We start from the raw sequence: 19,507 nt of genomic DNA on the forward strand, positions 1-19,507 counted from the left end.
GTGCTATCCACCGTGGTAAATTTACCGTCCTTTCTAAAGCAGCTACTGAACCACTCTCATCAGAAGGCAAAAAGAAAGGAGTGAAATAAATGCTTCTCTAACCTCAGTGCTAGATAAAAGTGCTGTTTCGGCACAGCAGAGCTTTTCCCAAGCCCAAGCTGGAAAGGCATTAGCACATGACAACATTACTTTTTACTGTGGGACTAATTGCATCCCAAGTTTAACTTGGGAACACTAAATCAATACCATTTTTTTTACCCCACGTTGTGGGAAAAAATGGATCAGCACAGCTGACCCATGTCTGCTGTTGATGAGGCAGGTCTGAAAAGGGCAGTGCTGTGGGTGGAAGAGTAGCAACCAGCTATACACAGTGTGGGGATCTCCTCTCCCCACCTTGCCCTCTCCTGACCTGCACTGGAAAGGATACCCAGATCCCTTTTTCTACCACACCTCAGTGCCTCGAGACCTGAATTTGAAATCAGATTATCCTGAAAGCATGCAGAAAAATTGACCTGGAAGAGACCAGTCCTACCCCCCACCTCCCCATCAGATTGGTGATTCTAAGTCCTGACATAAACCACACTTCTTCTCTTTACCCTAGACAGGCAGATGGGTTAATAATACATTAGCTATAGGCAGCCCTGTGATTTTAAGAAAGAATGGGCTGAGAGGTTCAGTCAGTCCTTCTGTGTTTTCTAACCCTGTTATTTGAGCATTAAATACTTAAATTTTAAAAAGACAGAGCACTGGGGCAGGCTGCCCAAAGAGATGATGGAATGTCTCTGGAGACATTCAAAACCTGAATGCGTTCCTATATGTCCTCCAGGTGAACGTTCCTTGCCAGGGGAGTTGGACTCTCCTGTCAGAGGAGCTGGAGAAGAGAAGACTCACAGGGGATTTGATAAATGTTTATCAGTATCTGAAGGCTGGCGAGGAGAGAGGGGCAGGCTCTGCTCACTTGCTCCCTGTGATAGGACAAGGAGCAATGGGTGTAAATTGCAGCAAAAGGGGTTCTGCCTCAACACAAGGGGGACCTTCTTTACTGTAAGGGTCACAGAGCACTGGAACAGGCTTCCCAGAGAGGTTGTGAGGTCTCCTTCTCTGGAGACTTTCAAGGCCTGACTGGATGTGTTCCTCTGTGATCTGCATTAGGTAGTATTGTCCTGCTCTGGCAGGGGGTTGGACTCGATGATTTCCTTGGGTCCCTTCCAACCCCTAACGTCCTGTGATCCTGTGATCCTGTGACTCAGTGATCTCCAGAGGTGCCTTCCAGCCCCTACCATTCTGTGATTCTGTGATTCTACCACCACCAAATGCCTACCATTCTCCTGCAACTTTTTGCTGACATTGCTTTTGAAATTCAACAACCCCCACCCAAGGACTCTGCAAATTTTTATAAACAGGGTAGTGAGGAGAGATGAGAAAAGAAGATGGACTTGCTTTAAGAACTGGTGGGTTTGCAACACAAGGGAAAAAACTTCTCTATGGATTTTCTGGGACTTGAGGATTTTATGTTTCTATTTTTACAAGAATGGGCTGATTTGTCTTAGACTATTACTGTCTATTACTGCTGGAAGTCCCAGGGAAAGGTGGGAAGCAGAGAATTCTGGCAATCTGCCTAAAGAGAAATCAATGAAACAAATTAATCCTTCGCAGGCTGCAATGACACAGTAATCCATCATTCAGAGCTGCTTTTATACACCAAATCAGAGAGCAGAGGAAAGAGCCCTGGGGGACATCACAGACAACAACTTACAGCAACAGTGGGAAAATACTATGGAATCAGTTTATTTAAAGAGGATAGATTTCAGTTGATTGCCTATTTCGTTTTATGGATGTTTTTTTTCTTCCACAGTGCTGAGAAGTTCTGGATGGATGGCTCTATCTGCTGATCACTGACTCTTTGGATCTTTCCTTGGCTTCCACAAGAGTGGGAGGGAGTGGGATTAAGTAAGGAAATAAATAAATATTTTAAAGGAATATTTTTACCGATGATGAACTAAAATACTGCCTTTTGAAGGTGAAGAGAGAGGGTGTACTTCCAAAATCCCTCGTGGTTCCGTTGACCCTGACAGAACTTTCAGCTTCATAAGATGAGTGTGTCAATAGAAGGTCGGTGAGGAGGGAGTCCTCCGCAGAGGGGCTGGGCAGGGTTAGACTCGTTGCATTCGTGCATACTCACCCTGCAATCACCTTCTCGGGAAACCCAGGTTAGGAGCAAAGAGGATTTGAAACCATTGACCTATGCTTAGACGTGGTACACAAAGGGCTACAGAGAGAACAGAGGAAGGGGGCTTTCCGGGAGGGATGCTCGCTGCCGCCAATGTCAGTCGGTCTGCTCCCCCTCCTTGCATTTCCCCCAGCAAAAAAATCCACTCGTGGAGGTGGATGCCTGAGCGGTTCCAGCCTCCTCGGCCCTGCCTGCCTGGATATGACCCACGTTTCAGATACTGTGAGCATACTTCATCTCTAGGGGCGATCCCCATCCTGGAACACTTTCGCAAATGAGGCTTCTGCCCCAGGCAGTGGGGAACGGGCAGCGATTAGGCAGAGGTTTGTCAATACGCTGAAAACCAACACCAAACGGCAAAATGCCGGCACTGAGGTGTCATCAGGAGGTTTTGGATGTTATTTTTTTGCTCGTACACACACCCCTCGGTAACTTTGGTAGTCCTTTCACACGTTGGTTTCACCACCTTGGACACTTGGGAGGCATGGTTTATTCTGGTTTTGGTTCCTCCTTTGAAGAGATGGATAATGTAAGGACCTGGTGATGCTGCTGGGGTCAGGAGAAGTATGCTAATTGGGGAGCCTAATTGCTTCAAGCAGTCATGCTTCTAAATACGGCAATTGCGGTTGATGGAGTCAGTCTGTTCCTAATAAAATGAAGAAGCACTGAATTAAATTCCCAAGAAAGTGACTATAAAAGTTTCCACAGTGTAACTAAATGACTTCACCTATACTATTACCCCTCAGATGACATCTTGAGAGAAGGCAGACACAATACAACCTCCATATTCATAAATTGGCTGTACTTAGGCCAGTAAATCTGGACTGATTTTAGAAGGCTTTTTCATCTTCCAATCAAATGAAGTCATTGTTAATTAGAGGTTTTCTGTTAACATCATCAATGTTCTTTGCATTACCTGCTCACTCATTTAGTGAACTCCTTTACAACATCTGGAGTTGCAGATTATATTATTATTATTATTATTATTATTATTATTATTATTATTATTATTATTATTATTTACAAGGTGTTTCTCCTTGTGTAACGCTCCTTTTCAGGATAAATACCACTTGTTCTGCTCTTGACAGGGTAAATAGTCTTCTGAATATTTTTAGAGGGCATCAGTGTCCCTTGGATGGTCTACACAAACAGGGAGCCCTATGAACATCCTTTCCCCGGAATAAAAGCCTGAAGGGAATTCTCGATGAAATGCCAACGCGTCCCAAATCATTCCCACTCACCCAGTTTTGGGGTGCTGATTGAATAGAGAGTATCATCGGGGCACATGCTGAGAAAGGCACAAGCTTGGATGAAAGTGTGTAGTGTGGCAGGGAGAAAGGGGGAAAGAAGGAAAAGAAAGAAGAGAAGGAAAAGAAAGAAGAGAAAGAAAGGGAGAGAGAGAGGAAGGAAGGAAGGAAGGAAGGAAGGAAGGAAGGAAGGAAGGAAGGAAGGAAGGAAGGAAGGAAGGAAGGAAGGAAGGAAGGAAGGAAGGAAGGAAGGAAGGAAGGAAGGAAGGAAGGAAGGAAGGAAGGAAGGAAGGAAGGAAGGAAGGAAGGAAGGAAGGAAGGAAGGAAGGAAGGAAGGAAGGAAGGAATCATAGAATCAACCAGGTTGGAAGAGACCTCCGAGATCATCGAGTCCAACCTATCACCCAGCCCTAGCCAGTCAACTAGACCATGGCACTGAGTGCCTCATCCAGGAAGGAAGGAAGGAAGGAAGGAAGGAAGGAAGGAAGGAAGGAAGGAGGAAAGGAAGGAAGAAAGGAGGAAAGGAAGGAAGGAAGGAAGGAAGGAAGGAAGGAAGGAAGGAAGGAAGGAAGGAAGGAAGGAAGGAAGGAAGGAAGGAAGGAAGGAAGGAAGGAAGGAAGGAAGGAAGGAAGGAAGGAAGGAAGGAAGGAAGGAAGGAAGGAAGGAAGGAAGGAAGGAAGGAAGGAAGGAAGGAAGGAAGGAAGGAAGGAAGGAAGGAAGGAAGGAAGGAAGGAAGGAAGGAAGGAAGGAAGGAAGGAAGGAAGGAAGGAAGGAAGGAAGGAAGGAAGGAAGGAAGGAAGGAAGGAAGGAAGGAAGGAAGGAAGGAAGGAAGGAAGGAAGGAAGGAAGGAAGGAAGGAAGGAAGGAAGGAAGGAAGGAAGGAAGGAAGAAGAAGAAAGAAAGAAAGAAAGAAAGAAAGAAAGAAAGAAAGAAAGAAAGAAAGAAAGAAAGAAAGAAAGAAAGAAAGAAAGAAAGAAAGAAAGAAAGAAAGAAAGAAAGAAAGAAAGAAAGAAAGAAAGAAAGAAAGAAAGAAAGAAAGAAAGAAAGAAAGAAAGAAAGAAAGAAAGAAAGAAAGAAAGAAAGAAAGAAAGAAAGAAAGAAAGAAAGAAAGAAAGAAAGGAAGGAAGAAGGAAGGAAGAAGGAAGGAAGGAAAAGCAATGTGGGGGAGAAGAAAAGGAAAAGGAAAAGAAAAAAAAGTCTCAGATTTTCCTCCGTTTGCTCCGGATTCTTACAAACAAAAGATAACCGCATCTCAAGCTCTTCGGGCTCTCCTCCTCTCAGGGAGAGACACTTTCGGACTCGTTTCACTCAGTTTCAGTAGTCTATAAGAGATGTGCTCTCTGCCTGCTCCGAGGACATACGAGGATGCGACTTTTCCCTCCTCCCGTCCTTCCCTAAGCCGGGGAGGCACCCATCCCTGGGATTTCATCCGTTTTCAATCCGACAGCAAACCCTATGCTTGATGAGAAGAGCCTGAGTAGATTCCCACCAGTTCTGATGGGACAGAAGGTTTATCACAAATGCTATCCTTCCGCGGATTATAGCGCAGAGATGCGCTGGGTGGCGCGTAAATTGAACCCTGCTTTTCCCAGGCTGGTGGGGAAAAAAATAGGAGAGTCTCACTTAATTAAGCTGGGGGGGTGGGTGTTGCCAAGAGCTTTGCACCTTAAGCGGTGACCTCTTCAGCTTTCCGAACCCTGCAATCCTTTGTGCCTTTTAAGCCCCCGTCTTCATCCTACTTAGACTCTGCTTCATGTGTCTCTCCCGGAATTGGCTCCAAATAAACGGATCAAGGATGTAAAACTATCCCCCCAAGATATATGACTAAGAATTGTCAAGGAGACTTTGGTCCACTCTCCATGTCTATTATGCCAGTCACTCATCATGATCCCTTGTGGTGTGTCATACGTCATCATGACACTGATCCATGACACAGTTTAATGCTATTCGGGGATCCTCCGGCATCTCACAGCAGCCTGCTGGCCTGCAGCCCTGCACTTTTGTAACTCACTGCAAAGGCACCCCCTTGCACCCTCTCCGAAAGGACCACTACTTTAAAAACCACCATTCCAGGCGTTTCCTGTCCCAAACCTCAGGACTTCCAGATATTTCGGGGATTTTCAGTCCTCCCACCTCGTTGTTGCCTTGAGTCCTTCAGCGTCTATCCCCATTCTCTCTCCCCTCACAAGCCCTGAAGGGCTTATCTCGGTGGGGTTCCTCTGCCTCTTACACGCAGCGTTAGGCGTTCAGCGATCCTGACGTTAGACCCAGAAAGATTGATGTCCACACAAGAAGTAGATGTGTTCTCGAGTGGGTGAAAGAGAGCTTCCCCAAGCTGGGCAGAGGGAGAGAGGGGTATGGGGTCGGGGGACAGAGGAATTAAGGCTGCCAGCTCACTCCTCTCCGCACCTCCGTGGGTGTTTGAGGAGGGGCGGAGAGTGCTAGCAGAGTGCTGTGGCCACCACCCAACCCCCGAGCATCCCCAGGGCTGCGGGATGAGGGCAGACAATAACACCTGCGATCTATCACGGCGTGGAAATATGTACAGTAATGTGGAGTAATTGCTCTTTCCGCTTCCAGAGGGAGCTCAAAGCTGTTAAAAATCAAGGTTAGAGTCTTCCAAACTGTAAAGTCTTCCACAGGGCATATCTGAAGCGCAGGCAGATAAACAGGGAGACAGGCAGAGAGTGAGAGAGCTCCCCGTTTGTCTCGGAAGGGACTTTAGGATTCATTTAATATCCTGGGAGAGGGGATAAAGGCTCTGTCAAGGAGTATTAATCTGGTTAGCTACGGCACAGGGCTGAGAAATTTCCACCTGTACGCAGAGGGGAGAAACGCTAATGGGGGAGCACAAGGTGAACCCCTTGCTCATAACATTACCCGGGATGATGTACGGCAGGATCAGCGTCCGAGTTAATTAAATCACTGCAGACGACAGGGTTGTTCAGCAAGTGCATAGAATCCCGTCTGGAAACAGCGATCTGCTTGTGTAACGTTCAAGCAAGGATCTCCACCCGTCGAGAAGATGCTGATATCCCGCCTGGTCTGGGCTTGACTTCGGGTGTTTAGGTTTGTGTGATACAGATGGACGTCGGGCTGTAGCGTGGGATATATACTTTTTATACATCCATCCCCTCTCACCCACATTTCCCTGTGAGTTTTCCCTCTGCGTAACTGCACTCATCCCTGCTCCCATGTTTATTAACCGCGGAAAATCTCTCTCGGCGGTTCGCAACTGGGTAACGGCTGACGCTAAAAATTTAATGACAACTCGGAACTGTCACACGCTAATCAGGAGATCCGTCAAGTGCGGACCCCTGGAAGACCGACTGGGATTTAGGATATTGGGAGAGAGGTGCTGTTATGTGTTTGGCGAGTGCTCAAGAGGTCAAAACCCATCTTCGTCTTCATCCTTGTCCTCATCCTCATCTTCTTTTTTATTCTCACCATCATCCTTATCTTCATCTTCATCCATTCTCTTCGTCTAGCCTGGGTTGTGCCCATCCCATGCTGCCTCCCAACCTGCCTCATCTTAACTTGAGATCATACACACGGTCTCTGCTTCCAGCTTCCCTATCATTTCCCCAAGACGCCAGGAGCTGGCGGGGAATCGATCCCCTATCCCTGCCCCACTGATCCTCGCTACTCCGTCAGCCCCCACCCCCGGCTGCCAGGGCTCGAAGTAGTGTCATAACCCCTGTGTAAATCATCGGGAACAAGCTGGAGGTTCGTTTCCTTCGGGGAAAAATGAACAAGTAAAAATAAATAAATTAACTCGGGTTTATTGCTCTTTTAACACTGAGATGGCTTATAAAAGGTGGGGAGGGGGACAACAGAAGACGGGGGCGCAAAACAGTACGTGAAGGAGTCACCACCATCTCCCTGACAAGTCGTTACGCCTTCACCCTCCACCAATTAAACATACCTCACGGGACTTCTGCTAGCAGCGAACTTGGGATGATAACTAAAAGGGACCCCCTCCAGTCCCGGCGTGTGCCCCATTACCAAATAAAGAGCCGCGGGTCCCGGGTCAGCCCCGAGGAGTAGGACCAGGAGCTCAGCAACAGCCCCTGGGAGCGGAACAGAGTCAGTCCCCAGGAGCGGGAGCCCCAGGACAGCAGCCCCAGAAGCGGGAGCGGGAGCCCCAGGACAGCTCTCAGAAGCGGGAGCGGAAGCCTCGAGCAGCCCCCAAGAGGGAGTCTAGAAGCCTCAGGGCAGCCTCTAGAAGCAGAAGCCCCGGACAGCCTCTGGAAGACAGACAGAGTCAACCTCGAGCATTCCCCACGAGTGGATTCAGGAGCTCCAGGCATTTCCCGGCGGCCGAAAAAGTTCAGTCTCCGGGAGAGGGTCTGCGAGCTCCGGGGCAGCCCTCAGGAGCGGGTCTACAAACTCCGGGCAGCCCCCGGTAGCCGGACACGCTCACTTCCCGGGAATGGGTCCAGGAGTTCCGGGCAGCCCCTGGGACCGGAACCGCGGAGCCTGCGCGCACTCGCCTTGGGAGATACCAGAAGCGGAGCGTGGAGGGATGGGTGTCCCGGGACTATCTTTGGCCCAGGGATGCTCCTTCAGAGCACGGAGCACTAGGAGGACTCCTCTTTTGGGCTGCAAAACTTTTCGTGTGTCTGTTTCTTTAGTTTGTTTATTATTATTATTATTATTATTATTATTATTATTATTATTATTATTATTATTATTATTATTATTCCCCTCCGCACCACTACCTATTTCTAAACTTCTTATCCCGCGCTCGAGCCCCGGTCCATGCAGCGTGGTCCGGCAAAAAAAAATCTCTTTATTTTCTTTACAATAGAGATCTTTCTGCTCTATATGGACCTGCTAGGGGACATGCATGAGTAGGCTAAAATGCCACCTTCCTTACCTGTTATTTTTCTTAGCCACTTCGAACAAAAGGCACCCCGGATGCTGCGCCTTTTTTGTGTGTCTATCTGTCTGTGCCTAAGTGGGTATGTCACTGAGTTAATTCCAAATATTTGGTACACAAATTTCTAACCTAAAAGAGATTAATTTTACAGAGTAATCCAATTAAAAGATTTTTAAACTAATCTTTTTTTTTTTTTTAATAGTGCAAGGCTAAAAGAGGAAAATCGTTTTTATGGCGATGATCTATTGCACCAATTCGGTGTGTAGAAAGAGGCTTTCCTCCCTTGAAGATGGCCACTCTTCGTCACAGGCACCTCTGAGGTGGCAGATGCACCCTAGTATAGACATGGATAAATCTGAGTTTATTTATTTATTCCGGAAATTATACCATCCAGGCACGAATCTTCTCCCTCAGCGTTCAGATGAAGTGAGTTTGGGCGCTTACAAGTACCGTAGACTTTTTAAAGTGCTAATAGATTTATGGTCTCTTTTCCGACGCCCATCCAGAGTAATTAGCACATATGTTCTAAATAGATGATAGTTTTGTGAGCAATAAAGCAATTACCCATCGCTGGAGCTGACAGTTCCTCCAACTAAACTCCAACCAGCAGCTAATTGGAAAAGTCATTTCAGCTCCATTGTCTGCAATTAGTCCTGCTAAACTATTACACCCAAACTACCTGGTTTGAGGTTTATTTATTCATTTCTATTTGCATTTACAAACGTTTACCAAGTCACTCTTTTACAGGCTGCCAGATTCTCTAAGGCTGGGGTTTTGGTATTTGGGTTTTTGGGTTTTTTAATCCCCCTTTTCACATCCAAGAAGCCACGCTCTCATCTTGGCGATGATGGAGGACACAAACGTGTCCACTCTGTGAGCTAGGGGCGGAGGGAATGCAAAGCTTATTTTCCTGGTCAGTGCAGCCAAGCGAGCTGGAGAGGGCGATGGGCAGGAAGGAAAGGAGTGATTCAGCTTAAAAATCCAAATTCCCCTACCACCCCAGCTCTGAATTTAAGAGCAGTCCGGATGATCCCCTCCTCCACTCCAACAACGCAACTCACAGGTATCTCTGTGCTGGACGTCCCCTGCTAGCCATAATTACTGGGAGACAGGGTATTCATCTGCACGAGAGGACGGGAAAAACATCTGTGGGCCAGGGGATGTCCTTTTCTGTCCCGCCCCCCAAAAAATGCTTCCTCCTTCGAGGGTGAAAAAATAAAACAAGGGGCGTTCGGAGCCGGGGGGACAGGACGGGGACGGGGACAGGAACGGTACACAACACACCGTGATTGTGGTGTGGATGAGAACTTGTGCACAGTGAGTGGAAAAAATGCGTTAAACATCAGTTTGACGCCCCACCGGTGCTTCAAAGCGTACACCGGCTGGATTCCTTCTACTTAATTTAATCTTTATTGGACTGGGCTTCTCCTCACCATCTATTCACCAAAATCCCAGCAGAAGACAAGATGAAGGGAAAGAAAGAAAGGGGGGGGGGGGGGGTGGGGGGGGGGGGTGGAAAGGTGGGATGGGGAGGCGGAACACGACAACACACAGAGAAGGGGAAGAGGGGAGGGTTGTTTTAGTTCTTCATTTGAACCGCAGGTATTTAACAGGGAGGCACTCCAAGGAGTTTGAAGTAGGTCCTCTTAAGTCAAAACTTCTGCACAGGGCTTGAACTGGTCCTGGAGTGAGAAAGATTTGCTTGTTGGGATGGGAATTTTGTAGCCTTAGCAACAAAGTAGTCACTTGAAGGAATTTTACAGAGAAAGCATCCCAAGACTGAGGAAGAAACGACAATTTCTGAGCGATTCGGAGGGAAGAGATAGCTTGAGATGGCTTGAGCCTCTAGAACAAAGCTTTTAAGCTTTTTCTATTTGCCAGCGCCCCCCAGATTTGCCGCCTTTCATTCTCCTTTTTTTTCCCCCTCTCAGTTAATAGTAATAATAATAGTAGTAGTAGTAGTAGTAGTAATAGTAGAATAACTAGCTTTTGGCAAGGTGACCCCAGAAAACAGCGGGCATCCCCGTTGCCAGGCAAAGCCTCCTAAAACAGATAGCCCCCTCCAAAAGCCACCTTCCCCTGGGCATTCGGGGTTTCCCTATCTTGACACCCTCAGTAAGTGCAAGTTAACCAAAATCTCGGATTTTGAGCTTGAGAGGGGAAATAATGTCGGGCCGCCTCTTTTCGCTGCTCCTCCGAGCATCACTCCCGGAGAAGGGTCCTTCCTGGCAGGGTGTTGAGAAAGGGGGAGTTTCTGGGGTGCTGTTTGTCTTCCCAAACCCTATTGTAGGGCGGGGTGTAAGGGATATGTGGGGGTCACAATTGTCCCTATGCAGGCCCGCACAGTGCACATGGCAGAAAACTGCTGGGAAGGGCTGCCCATGAGGATCACTTGTGTGCGAGCGCCCACGGGCACGCACCCCTCCAGCAAAAACATTTTCGTTGCTCCCGAAGCACACACCCCCCGCTTCTCTCCCTGTCTCTTTTTTTTTTCCCCTTTTTTTTTTTTCCTTGCTTTTTCCATTACGAGCGATTAGGTGGTGTCTATTCAAAGTTGCTGATCCAGAGAGAAAATAGCAGTAGATAAAAGAAGATTTCAAGTGACCTCCTCGTCCCTTTCACACCAACCTGAGCCCTAGAATAGCCAAGGATCAACTCGGACAAAAGCCCTTTCCTTTTTCCCTTTCAGCTTCAGAAGATTCAGTGCAAGGGGTTAACAATAAAACATATAACTCTAGCTCCGTTTTTTCGTAGGATCAGGCAATTTTGTGTACCTTATTAACGATACCGTTGTATATGCCTAGGTTTCACCCCTTGAAAAGTGTGAATTAAAAAAATAAATAAATAACAGAAGAAAGACGGAAAACGGGGAGAAAGCCTTCTGGTGGTAAAATACACAGCAGTCATTTGCAGCTTTTGTGCAGGGCTGAAGAGATTTGTTGTGTTTGTTCTGTTTCGTTTAAACTTTTATCTGAAGCGCATCATCGTCCTCCCCACTCAAGGCAGAACTCACTGTAATAAACATATCTTAACTCATTGATAATTTTAGCGAAAACGCCGAGGTTTATTACTCAGATCAACTCCTGATGAGGTAGATTTTATTATATTGCTGGCTGTTCTCGCCAGAATTCGCTGTATTTGTTTTTTCGTCCTCACCAAAATCCCTTTTTGGTAGCGTTTTATCTCCGATGCAGGGGGAGAAAGTGATGTTACACATTTAAACATCTCGAAGGAAATCTGTGTAAAGTCCGTCTTGAATCTACTCCTGACACGAACTAATCCCCTCAGTAAAAGAAATGGGATATCTGACAGGTAACTATTACGAGACTTATTATATCCTGCTTCGGTTACATTGCCAGGACAATCTCACAACTTCTCATCTCGTTTCCAAACGTCAGCCCTATTATCAAAAGATCCAGCCCAGTTTGGGATTATAAATAACCCCCGGTTTTATTCTTAATAGAAGCTGGGGAGGGGGTTTTAAAGCGCAAAGCCTCCTATTTGATGGCTTTTGCACCACTTTTTATTATTATTATTAATAATAACATTGCTGTTTCACTTGGCTTTGGTGCTGGAATCACCACAGTTTTATTTGCATCAAAGGTGAATATTTGTACCTGGTTCAGCAGTTTCTGTTGAAAACATTTCCTAGATTCGCTTTATACAAGGGGAGGGAGTTGTTTTTTTTTTTTCCTCAAGAGGTCATCAATTCCTTTTCTCGGGGCTCTTACTTGGAATTGCTCCTTTCTGCTGTTAGACAAGTGGCCTTCAGTCTGAGGAGTTTTTTCTCCACTCTCCACACAGACGTGGTGTGGTTTGGGGTTTTATTTTGCTTAATTTTTTAGCTTACAGACATAGGTTTAATTGGTTGGGTTTTTTTTCTCTTTTTTTTTCTTTTAATTTTTATTATAAATAAATAAATGCAGACTTTGGGATGCTCGAGCACTTCAGTTTGGAGGCATAGATAGCGAGTTGTGATTCAGCTCCCCTCTTTTGGCTTGTCACCAATGCCCGGCAGTTTCTGAACGTGGCACAAATGACAAAACCGCTGCTATAACGCGGTCTCTGTGCTGGGAATGCTGCAAGGAGAGCAGATTGCCTTCCTGAGGGGGTGGATGAGGTGGGGAGAGGTAGAAAATTACAGAATTAGGGTGGGAGACCGCTGTCACGCCGCTTCTTTGTCAGTCCCGTCTGAAATAATGCCAGGGAAGCAGAAGGTGTGCGCGGCGGGGCTCGAGGTTAAGCATATGCAGAAAGTGAGGAGCATAGGGGAGGGACACACAAGCATACATATATGATACGAAGACCCTCCCTTGCGGGGCTCGTGAAACCTGCTGAGACATAGATCCACACTGGACAACGCAGGAATGTCGGGCACGACTTCAGAAGGTTATTTCTGAGCGAAGGGAGAAGGATTATGTTCCTAGGAGTGATTATGCTTTATAAAAAATAAATAAAAAAGGGACTATGTGTGTGACAGGGTGGGCCACAAATGCTGAGCAGGGAAAGGTGGAGGCCCCTGTTTCCCAAGGCCTTTGATGTGAGGTAGATTGATTTGGATGATAGTGACAGGGATACCTTCAGGGCATCAGGAAGATGCCCACCCCAGAGGTCCTGGCGGATGGGGGTGTTGAAAGTATCCATCATTCCAGCATCAAGCTTCCTTTAGAAAGCGTCAGGGACAGGCACAAAGACCCCTAAGGTTGTGACTTGCAGGCAGGTGCTGCGGGACAGCAGTCCAAACTGCCTTCCTCCCTCTGGAGGGTCCATCGTGGCCACTTCTCTATCCTCTGGGCTGCCTATGGTGATGCAACCCACTGGAGACCACCTTTTGAGGGCAAAGTTGGGGGTAAAACTGCCCCTCCTAAAGTGTCACCTCCCCCTTGCACATCTGAAACCAATTTGGTTGTCTGTCAGGTCTGGTCAAGAGCTTGTGGGGGGTAGGAATGGGAGGAGGATGTGGTGGAGGGAAAAGGAGTGGAATAAAAATGAGAAAAAAGAATGAAGGGAAAAAAAGGCAAAAGAAGCAAAAAGGCCTTGGGAGGAAAGGCTCCATCACTGCTGACAGAAAATGAGGCCTTGCCAGGCATTTCCAGCTGTTGAGGACTGGCCTCAGCCATAGGAGTCCCAGGAGTGTTGAAGCAGAACCGGGACACACTTTTAAAGCTGGGTCCAGGGAAGTGTCATAGTCACCAGTCACATCCCAGCTTGGGAAAAGGGGCTGCCCTGATGGCTCCAACTGAAGGATGCACCCAGAGACGTGGTGGAGGTAGAACAATACATACAAGGGAAGAGACTTCAGGGAGACCTACTCTGATTTTATAGCTTGAAGTTGTTCTGCTAGTCAGAATAAGAGGTAAAAACTCTAAAAATTGAAGAGTGAGAGGGACAGTTTTGCATATCAGAGACACTCACTGCTCCCTGTGACAGCAGCCTCGCATTTATTGTCCTCCTTCCACCTCACTTCCTACCTCCTTGTGTGCATATATATGTGTGTGTATATATATATATACACACATGTATACACATACATCCATGCCTCTGTGAATGTGTATATATACATTTTATATATGCTTTCTGGCGGGTGAATCAGGCACTTCACATTTGTTTTGGAAAACGCAGGCTGCAGATCACAGCTCCCAACCCTGCCACTTGCAAAATAATAGCAATAATACCATAAATTGGGGTTTATGTTATAGTCTGCCCCCCTTCTTAACTCACCCTCCACTAGAAAGAGCGTGTAAAAGTTGTCATCTTTAATATCCAAGAGTTACTTTTCCTTCCAGAGGGGATAAGAAGCGCACAGAGGAGGGAGAAGCCAGCACCGTCCCGGGTTTGGCTACACCAGGATGGGGAAGAAAGAGAGACATAGCGGGAGCGGGGGGAGAATAGAAGAACACCGGGAGAGGGAGGTGGGAAAAGACCCTAAATCCTGCCAAAACTCTGCCACCTTCAGATCCTAACCTGGACCTTGGCCTTGGGAAAGCGGGGACAAGGAAGACGGAGGGGGAAATTACGTTTGAGCAAGTCCCTAGCACCGTCTTTTCTACTCGTTCCAGACCCGCAGAGGTTAAAAAGCAATCAAAGCTCATTTCCCAATTAAATGTGAGTTGTGACCATTTCTGAGTGTCCCTGCAATTTGTCGGAGAGAGGAAATGCCTCCCGCCGCTTGAACTGTGCTTTAACCTGGTCATCTGAGGCATGAGGATACTTTTCTTGATGGATTCTCCTTGCCTTGGCCCTCATTCTGGCTCCCTCTCTAGGCTTCCGCACAACCCCAGTGTGCTGCAAATAGGTTTTTCCCCGAGACACCAGCAAACTTCACCAGTCCCTTTCTGCATCGGTTTGTTTTGAAAATCCCACATTTAAGATTTGCCTTCCCTCACCACGCAAGCAAATAAAAGCCACCAGCCACCAAGCATTCATAGCCAGGCGAGGGGACAAGAATACCTTACCCGCCGCACACACACACATCTCCCCTTTTTTTTTTCTTCCCCCCCCCACCCCCCCAAATCAGCGCAATTTCAGCAGGTTTTAGCTTCCTCCTGATTGCGGTTGCTCGCAGCCCGGCTGGGAAGCATCTGATAGCTACCACTTTAATCTGTTGACACTATCACCCCGGATAAACAGGCTGCCATCGATCTTTTCATTAGGTGGTCAAATAACAAACAGAGCAGGTGAAAGAGAAGAGCTTTAGGATGTTCTCGCAGTTCCCCACCCCGCCGTCCTGCCGCTGATGTTGCTGCTGTCGCTACAAGTTGCGCTGAGCATCATCGTGGGGTCGATACATGCGTGGGTCAGCCCTGAGAGACACTACGGAGTCGTGGGGAAGGGGCACTATGCAATGGAAATATCCACACACCGTTCTAGAGAGGGGGAAAGGAAAGGGAAAGTGAGGAGGGGAAGGGACAAACTGAGGGTTAAGCACCTCTCCGCCCAAATAAGGGGATAGTGGGGGTGGCGGGTAAGGGGACAGAAGGTTGGGAGGTTGAAGGGGCGAGGAGGGGTTGGAGAAGGTCTCCCCGCCAAACGTCGCGGCCACGCTCCCATACCTCCTCCCCCCGCCCCGAAACCCCGAGGAAGGAAGCGGCGACTTGCCTGGGGTGTCCCGGCGTGATCGCGGGAGCCGGGGCCGGGAGGAGCCGGGCTGCGGCTGCTGTGGGTCCGTCCACCTTCTCCCAGGCTTTTCTGCCTCTGTCTGTGTCTCTGTCTCTGTCTCTCTCTCTCTCTCCCCCTCTCTCTCCGTGCCTTGCTCTGCCTCTTTTACTTCCCTGTCTCTTCACAGTCTGGGGAGTAAAATCTAGATGATACACATACCGAGCTTGCCTTTTTTGTCCGATTTAATCTTATTCGTTTCACCTTTTCACTGACCAAGAGACAGGAGCGAGAGTTTATTTGGAAAGAGGGGGGAGAGAGGAAAGGAGCCTACTGTTGCATAGTCAATAACATCCTTTTTATCAATGCGATATACAATAGAGACGGCTTGGCCAAGGGAACTCATTGAAAATCTCTTCATTATTTCGGGGCAAAATCAAGCGTTTATGCTGATCTCAGAAATCATGAAGGATTCTCCTCTTCATCTGGCTCCCAGTCTTCCCATTTCAGAGCTGACAGGGAAAGGGGGAAAAAAAAAGAATGAAAGTTGAGAGCAGTTTATTTATTTTTATTTTTAAATCCCTGTACAAAAACTAACAATAAAATTTCATCCATATCTTTCATCTCCCTTTCCTTCCATGTAGAATTTTCCTTGTTTTCCAGTCCGATTATAAACTTTTAAAAGACATAAGAAGAGGGTAGAGCAGTGACTTAGGGGGAGAAGGTTTGCTCGCCTTTTTTTTTTTCTTTCTTTTAACAGTTTGTTCTTTCTTTGTCGCAATCCTTCGTCCCAAAGCGGATTTCAGACCTCTGGCAGGAGGGTGAAGCTGCCAGCAAGACATGCTTAGAGACAAAAATGGGATAAAAATTGTGAATTTCGAGGTTTTCTTCTTCGGCGCGGTTTTCTATGAAAGATAAAGGGAGGGGGAAGTGGGGGGCAATATTTTTAAAAGGAAGGGGGAATGTGAAAGGCCTAAGAGAGTGACATACTAACCCCACACACACCCCAAGAGCCCCCCTCCCGCCTTGTCTCCCCCGGGCCTCCGGCTCGGTGCCCACTAGATGGCAGCCGGCGCCAGCGATTCCCGCTCCGCGCCGCCGCCGCCGGGACCGCGGAGAGAAGCGCGGAGAGGAGCGGAGCGGTGTGACATCTTTTCAGCCCCCAACCCCTCATCCTTCCTCTGCACATCCTTTCTTTTTCTTTATCCGCCCCACCACCTGCATAGAGCAACTGGCTTTTGGGAAAGAATGCCTTCCAGAGGGAGTCAGGATGAGAAGAAGGGTGTTGGGGATGTTCTGATCCCTACTCCGCAAAAACTAGAAGTGTAAGGGGAGCAGGGGGAAGACAGTAGATGTATGAGGTGGGAAATAAGGGTGGGAAGGTGGGAAGATAAAATAGCCCAAAGTGGAATGGGGATGTATAGGGACGTAAATGTGTGCGGCGGTATGCGAGAAGGGTGCGCGGACGTGCATGTGCGAGGCTGCGTGCACAAGCGCGGCTGCTCCTTAGGAGCAGCGACCCTGGCTTCTCCATCATTAACCCCCAGACACGGGGGTGAATTTTGAGATTAGGAAAGAGAAATCCCGATTTCAAATGAGAAAGACGGGGGGGGGGGGGGGGGGGGGGGATAACTATAAATAAATAAATAAATAAATAACCCATCAACTTTTGACGGGGAGCCCACATCGTCCCCTTTTAATTCCCCCCTTTCTGCTATCGCAGTGCATCCTCTGCTACTGCTGGTGGGGGAGAGCAGGGGCGGGGAAAAAGAGAGAGAGACCGTAGACGACCCATACTAATCAGGTCTCAAAGTAAATAGCAGCGCAGGGCGATCTCAGTGTAAATTGTGCTTGTCAGAAGAATCCCCTCTCCCTCCCTCTACCCTCCTTCACTTCCCCCACCCCAACACCCCCCCCCACCCCTTGCTCGCTTCTCTCCTCCCATCCCAGTCAGTAGGTAGCGAGAATTAAAAAAAAAAAAAAAAAAAAAAAAAAAAAAAAAAAAAAAAAAGAAGAAGAGAGGAGGGAAAAAAGGGAGAAAAAAAAAATAGCGGGGGGGGGGAGGGGGTAACCAATGGAGTGAAGGAGGCTTGGCTAACCTTAGCCTCCCATTTTCTCTCCCCCCCAATTCAGGGCTCTGACCAGTCAGTCGCCTTTGATTATCAGTTGCCAGCAGCCCTTCTCTTGGCTCCTTGACACGAGCTCCATATAAGGCAGCGATCTCCATAGAAACGTGTCAGTTTCAATAGTAGTGTCAAAGTTCACTATATACAGACATTCGCGCAGATCCCCCTTTCGGAAACATTGCTCTGCTAGGCTTCCCGTTTAAACGCATTCATTTTTTGGGTCTCTCTCCCTCTCTCTCACTCCCTCTCTCTCTCTCTCTCTCCTCTCTCTCCCCTTTCTTGCATATTCTATTAGTTGTGTGCTTTTTTTTTTTTTTCCCTCCCCTTCATCTCCCTGTTCTCTTCCCTTTTCTTCTTTTTTCCACCCTTTCTCCTTGTGTCTTTCGCTTCATTCCTGCAGGAGAAGAAGAGAGAGAGGTGAAACTGAAAAAAAAAAAAAGCAAACAAAAAAAAAACCCAAAACCAAATCCGATAAAGGAAGGAAAAAAAGAAGGGGGGGGGGGGGGGGGGGGGGGGGAGGGGAGCAGAGAGACAGGGAAAAAAGAGAAAAAAAAAAAAAAAAAAAGCCCTGAGAGAGAGAACGCGTTCACATCTTAATACCGTTATTATTTTGACCGTTCTTGCCTAATTTTTTTTTATTTTGGGGGAGGGCTTCGCCGCTGGCTGGTGAGTTTTTACCCGAAATACTTTTTTTAGGCGGACAGACACACAGAGACAAAAATGAACGCTTTGGGGGTGATTTTCACCGATTTTTTTTTTTTTATGATTATTTAATTTTTTTTTTCCCTCGCACCCCAGCATCGTGAGCTCTCACAGGAGACGAAGAAGGAAGGAGAAAGAAGAGGATTTATTTACCCGACCTACTTTGGATCTCTCTTTTTGCTGTGCGTGTCATTATTATTCCCGTTCTCTATTTTTACACTTCGCCGTGAATTCGTCTCCTCTGCGAATTTAGTCACATCCGACTTCTTTTTTTTTTTTTTTTTTTTTTTTTTTTTTTTTTGTGTATGTGATTTTTTTTTTTTTACGGGAAAAAAAAAAAAAGAAAAAAAAAGAGAGAGATCAAGCGAGCGGGAGAGATACAGCGAGAGAGAGAGAGGGAGCAGCTTGGGAGAGAAAGAGCAGCGACCGGCAACCTCCTCCTCCTCCTCGCCGCCGCCACAGCAGCTCAAACTGCCTCAGCCCCCCGCCCGCCTCCGCCGCCGCGCTGCCGGGCTCTGCCGCCCTGCATGGCTGACTGCGCCCTGCCCTGGACCTGGCCCCCGGACACCTCCATGCCCTGATCTGCAACACCGAACGGCTTCTTTTTGCTCCTCCCGCCTTTCCCACAACCCGCACCGGCCACAACAGCAGAAGCACCGACAGCGGCGGCAGCAGCACCGACAGCGGCAGCAGGAGCACCGACAGCGGCAGCAGCGGCGGCCGGGCCCCGGCGGCGGCGAACGGCGAGCGGCGACCTCCTCCTCCTCTTCCTTCCCCTCCTCCCTCTCCTTCCCCTCCTCCCTCTCCTCCTCCTCCTCCTCCTCCTCCTCCACCTCCTCCTCCCTCTCCTCCTCCTCCCTCTCATCCTCCTCCTCCTCCTCCTCCTCCTCGGCGGCGCGGCGGCTTCCTCTATGCCCGCACATCCTCCGCGCCCGTAGCGCCCGGACCGCGTGTGGTGGCTGTGCCCGTGTGTTGTGTGGTGCTGCCGTGTGCTCGAGTGAGGAAGAGCCGAGCCTTGTGCCGGGCGTGTGCTTGCGTGTGCGTGTCCGGCGTGGTGGTGGTGGTGTTGTTACTCCTCTGAATGCCTCTCCTCCCGACAGCCTTGTTTGCCGTTTCTGATTTTGCAACTTGAAGTGGCGGCGGCGCGGAAAGGGGGGGGGGGGGGTGGTGGTGGTGGTGGAGGTGGTGGTGGTGGAAGGAGGGCGAGGAGAAGCCGTGAAAGCCGG

General features: G+C 48.2%; 1 protein-coding gene and 1 long non-coding RNA gene across 3 annotated transcripts in view; one reads left to right on the forward strand and one right to left on the reverse strand.

The window, feature by feature from the left end:
• LOC135173379 (uncharacterized) overlaps positions 1-19,431 on the reverse strand; it is a 47,402-nt gene extending 27,971 nt beyond the window's left edge. Inside the window, exons 1-3 of the mRNA XM_064140239.1 lie at positions 18,918-19,431; positions 16,188-16,296; positions 15,457-15,965 (exon numbers count right to left, since the gene is read on the reverse strand). Of these exons, the coding sequence (XP_063996309.1) occupies positions 15,960-15,965; positions 16,188-16,296; positions 18,918-19,204 (402 nt within the window). The 5' untranslated portion in view covers positions 19,205-19,431 and the 3' untranslated portion in view covers positions 15,457-15,959. The remainder of the gene's footprint in view (positions 1-15,456; positions 15,966-16,187; positions 16,297-18,917) is intronic.
• LOC135173380 (uncharacterized) lies at positions 17,512-18,463 on the forward strand. 2 transcript variants are annotated; one of them, XR_010301301.1, is made up of 2 exons: positions 17,512-17,996; positions 18,378-18,463. It is a non-coding gene; the product is annotated as an uncharacterized LOC135173380 (long non-coding RNA). The 2 variants fall into 2 exon arrangements; XR_010301302.1 differs by lacking the exon at positions 17,512-17,996 and adding an exon at positions 18,117-18,245.
• Positions 19,432-19,507: the final 76 nt, after the last annotated feature.

This window comes from Pogoniulus pusillus, chromosome Z, assembly GCF_015220805.1.
Source record: "Pogoniulus pusillus isolate bPogPus1 chromosome Z, bPogPus1.pri, whole genome shotgun sequence".
Taxonomy (NCBI): Eukaryota; Metazoa; Chordata; class Aves; order Piciformes; family Lybiidae; genus Pogoniulus; species Pogoniulus pusillus.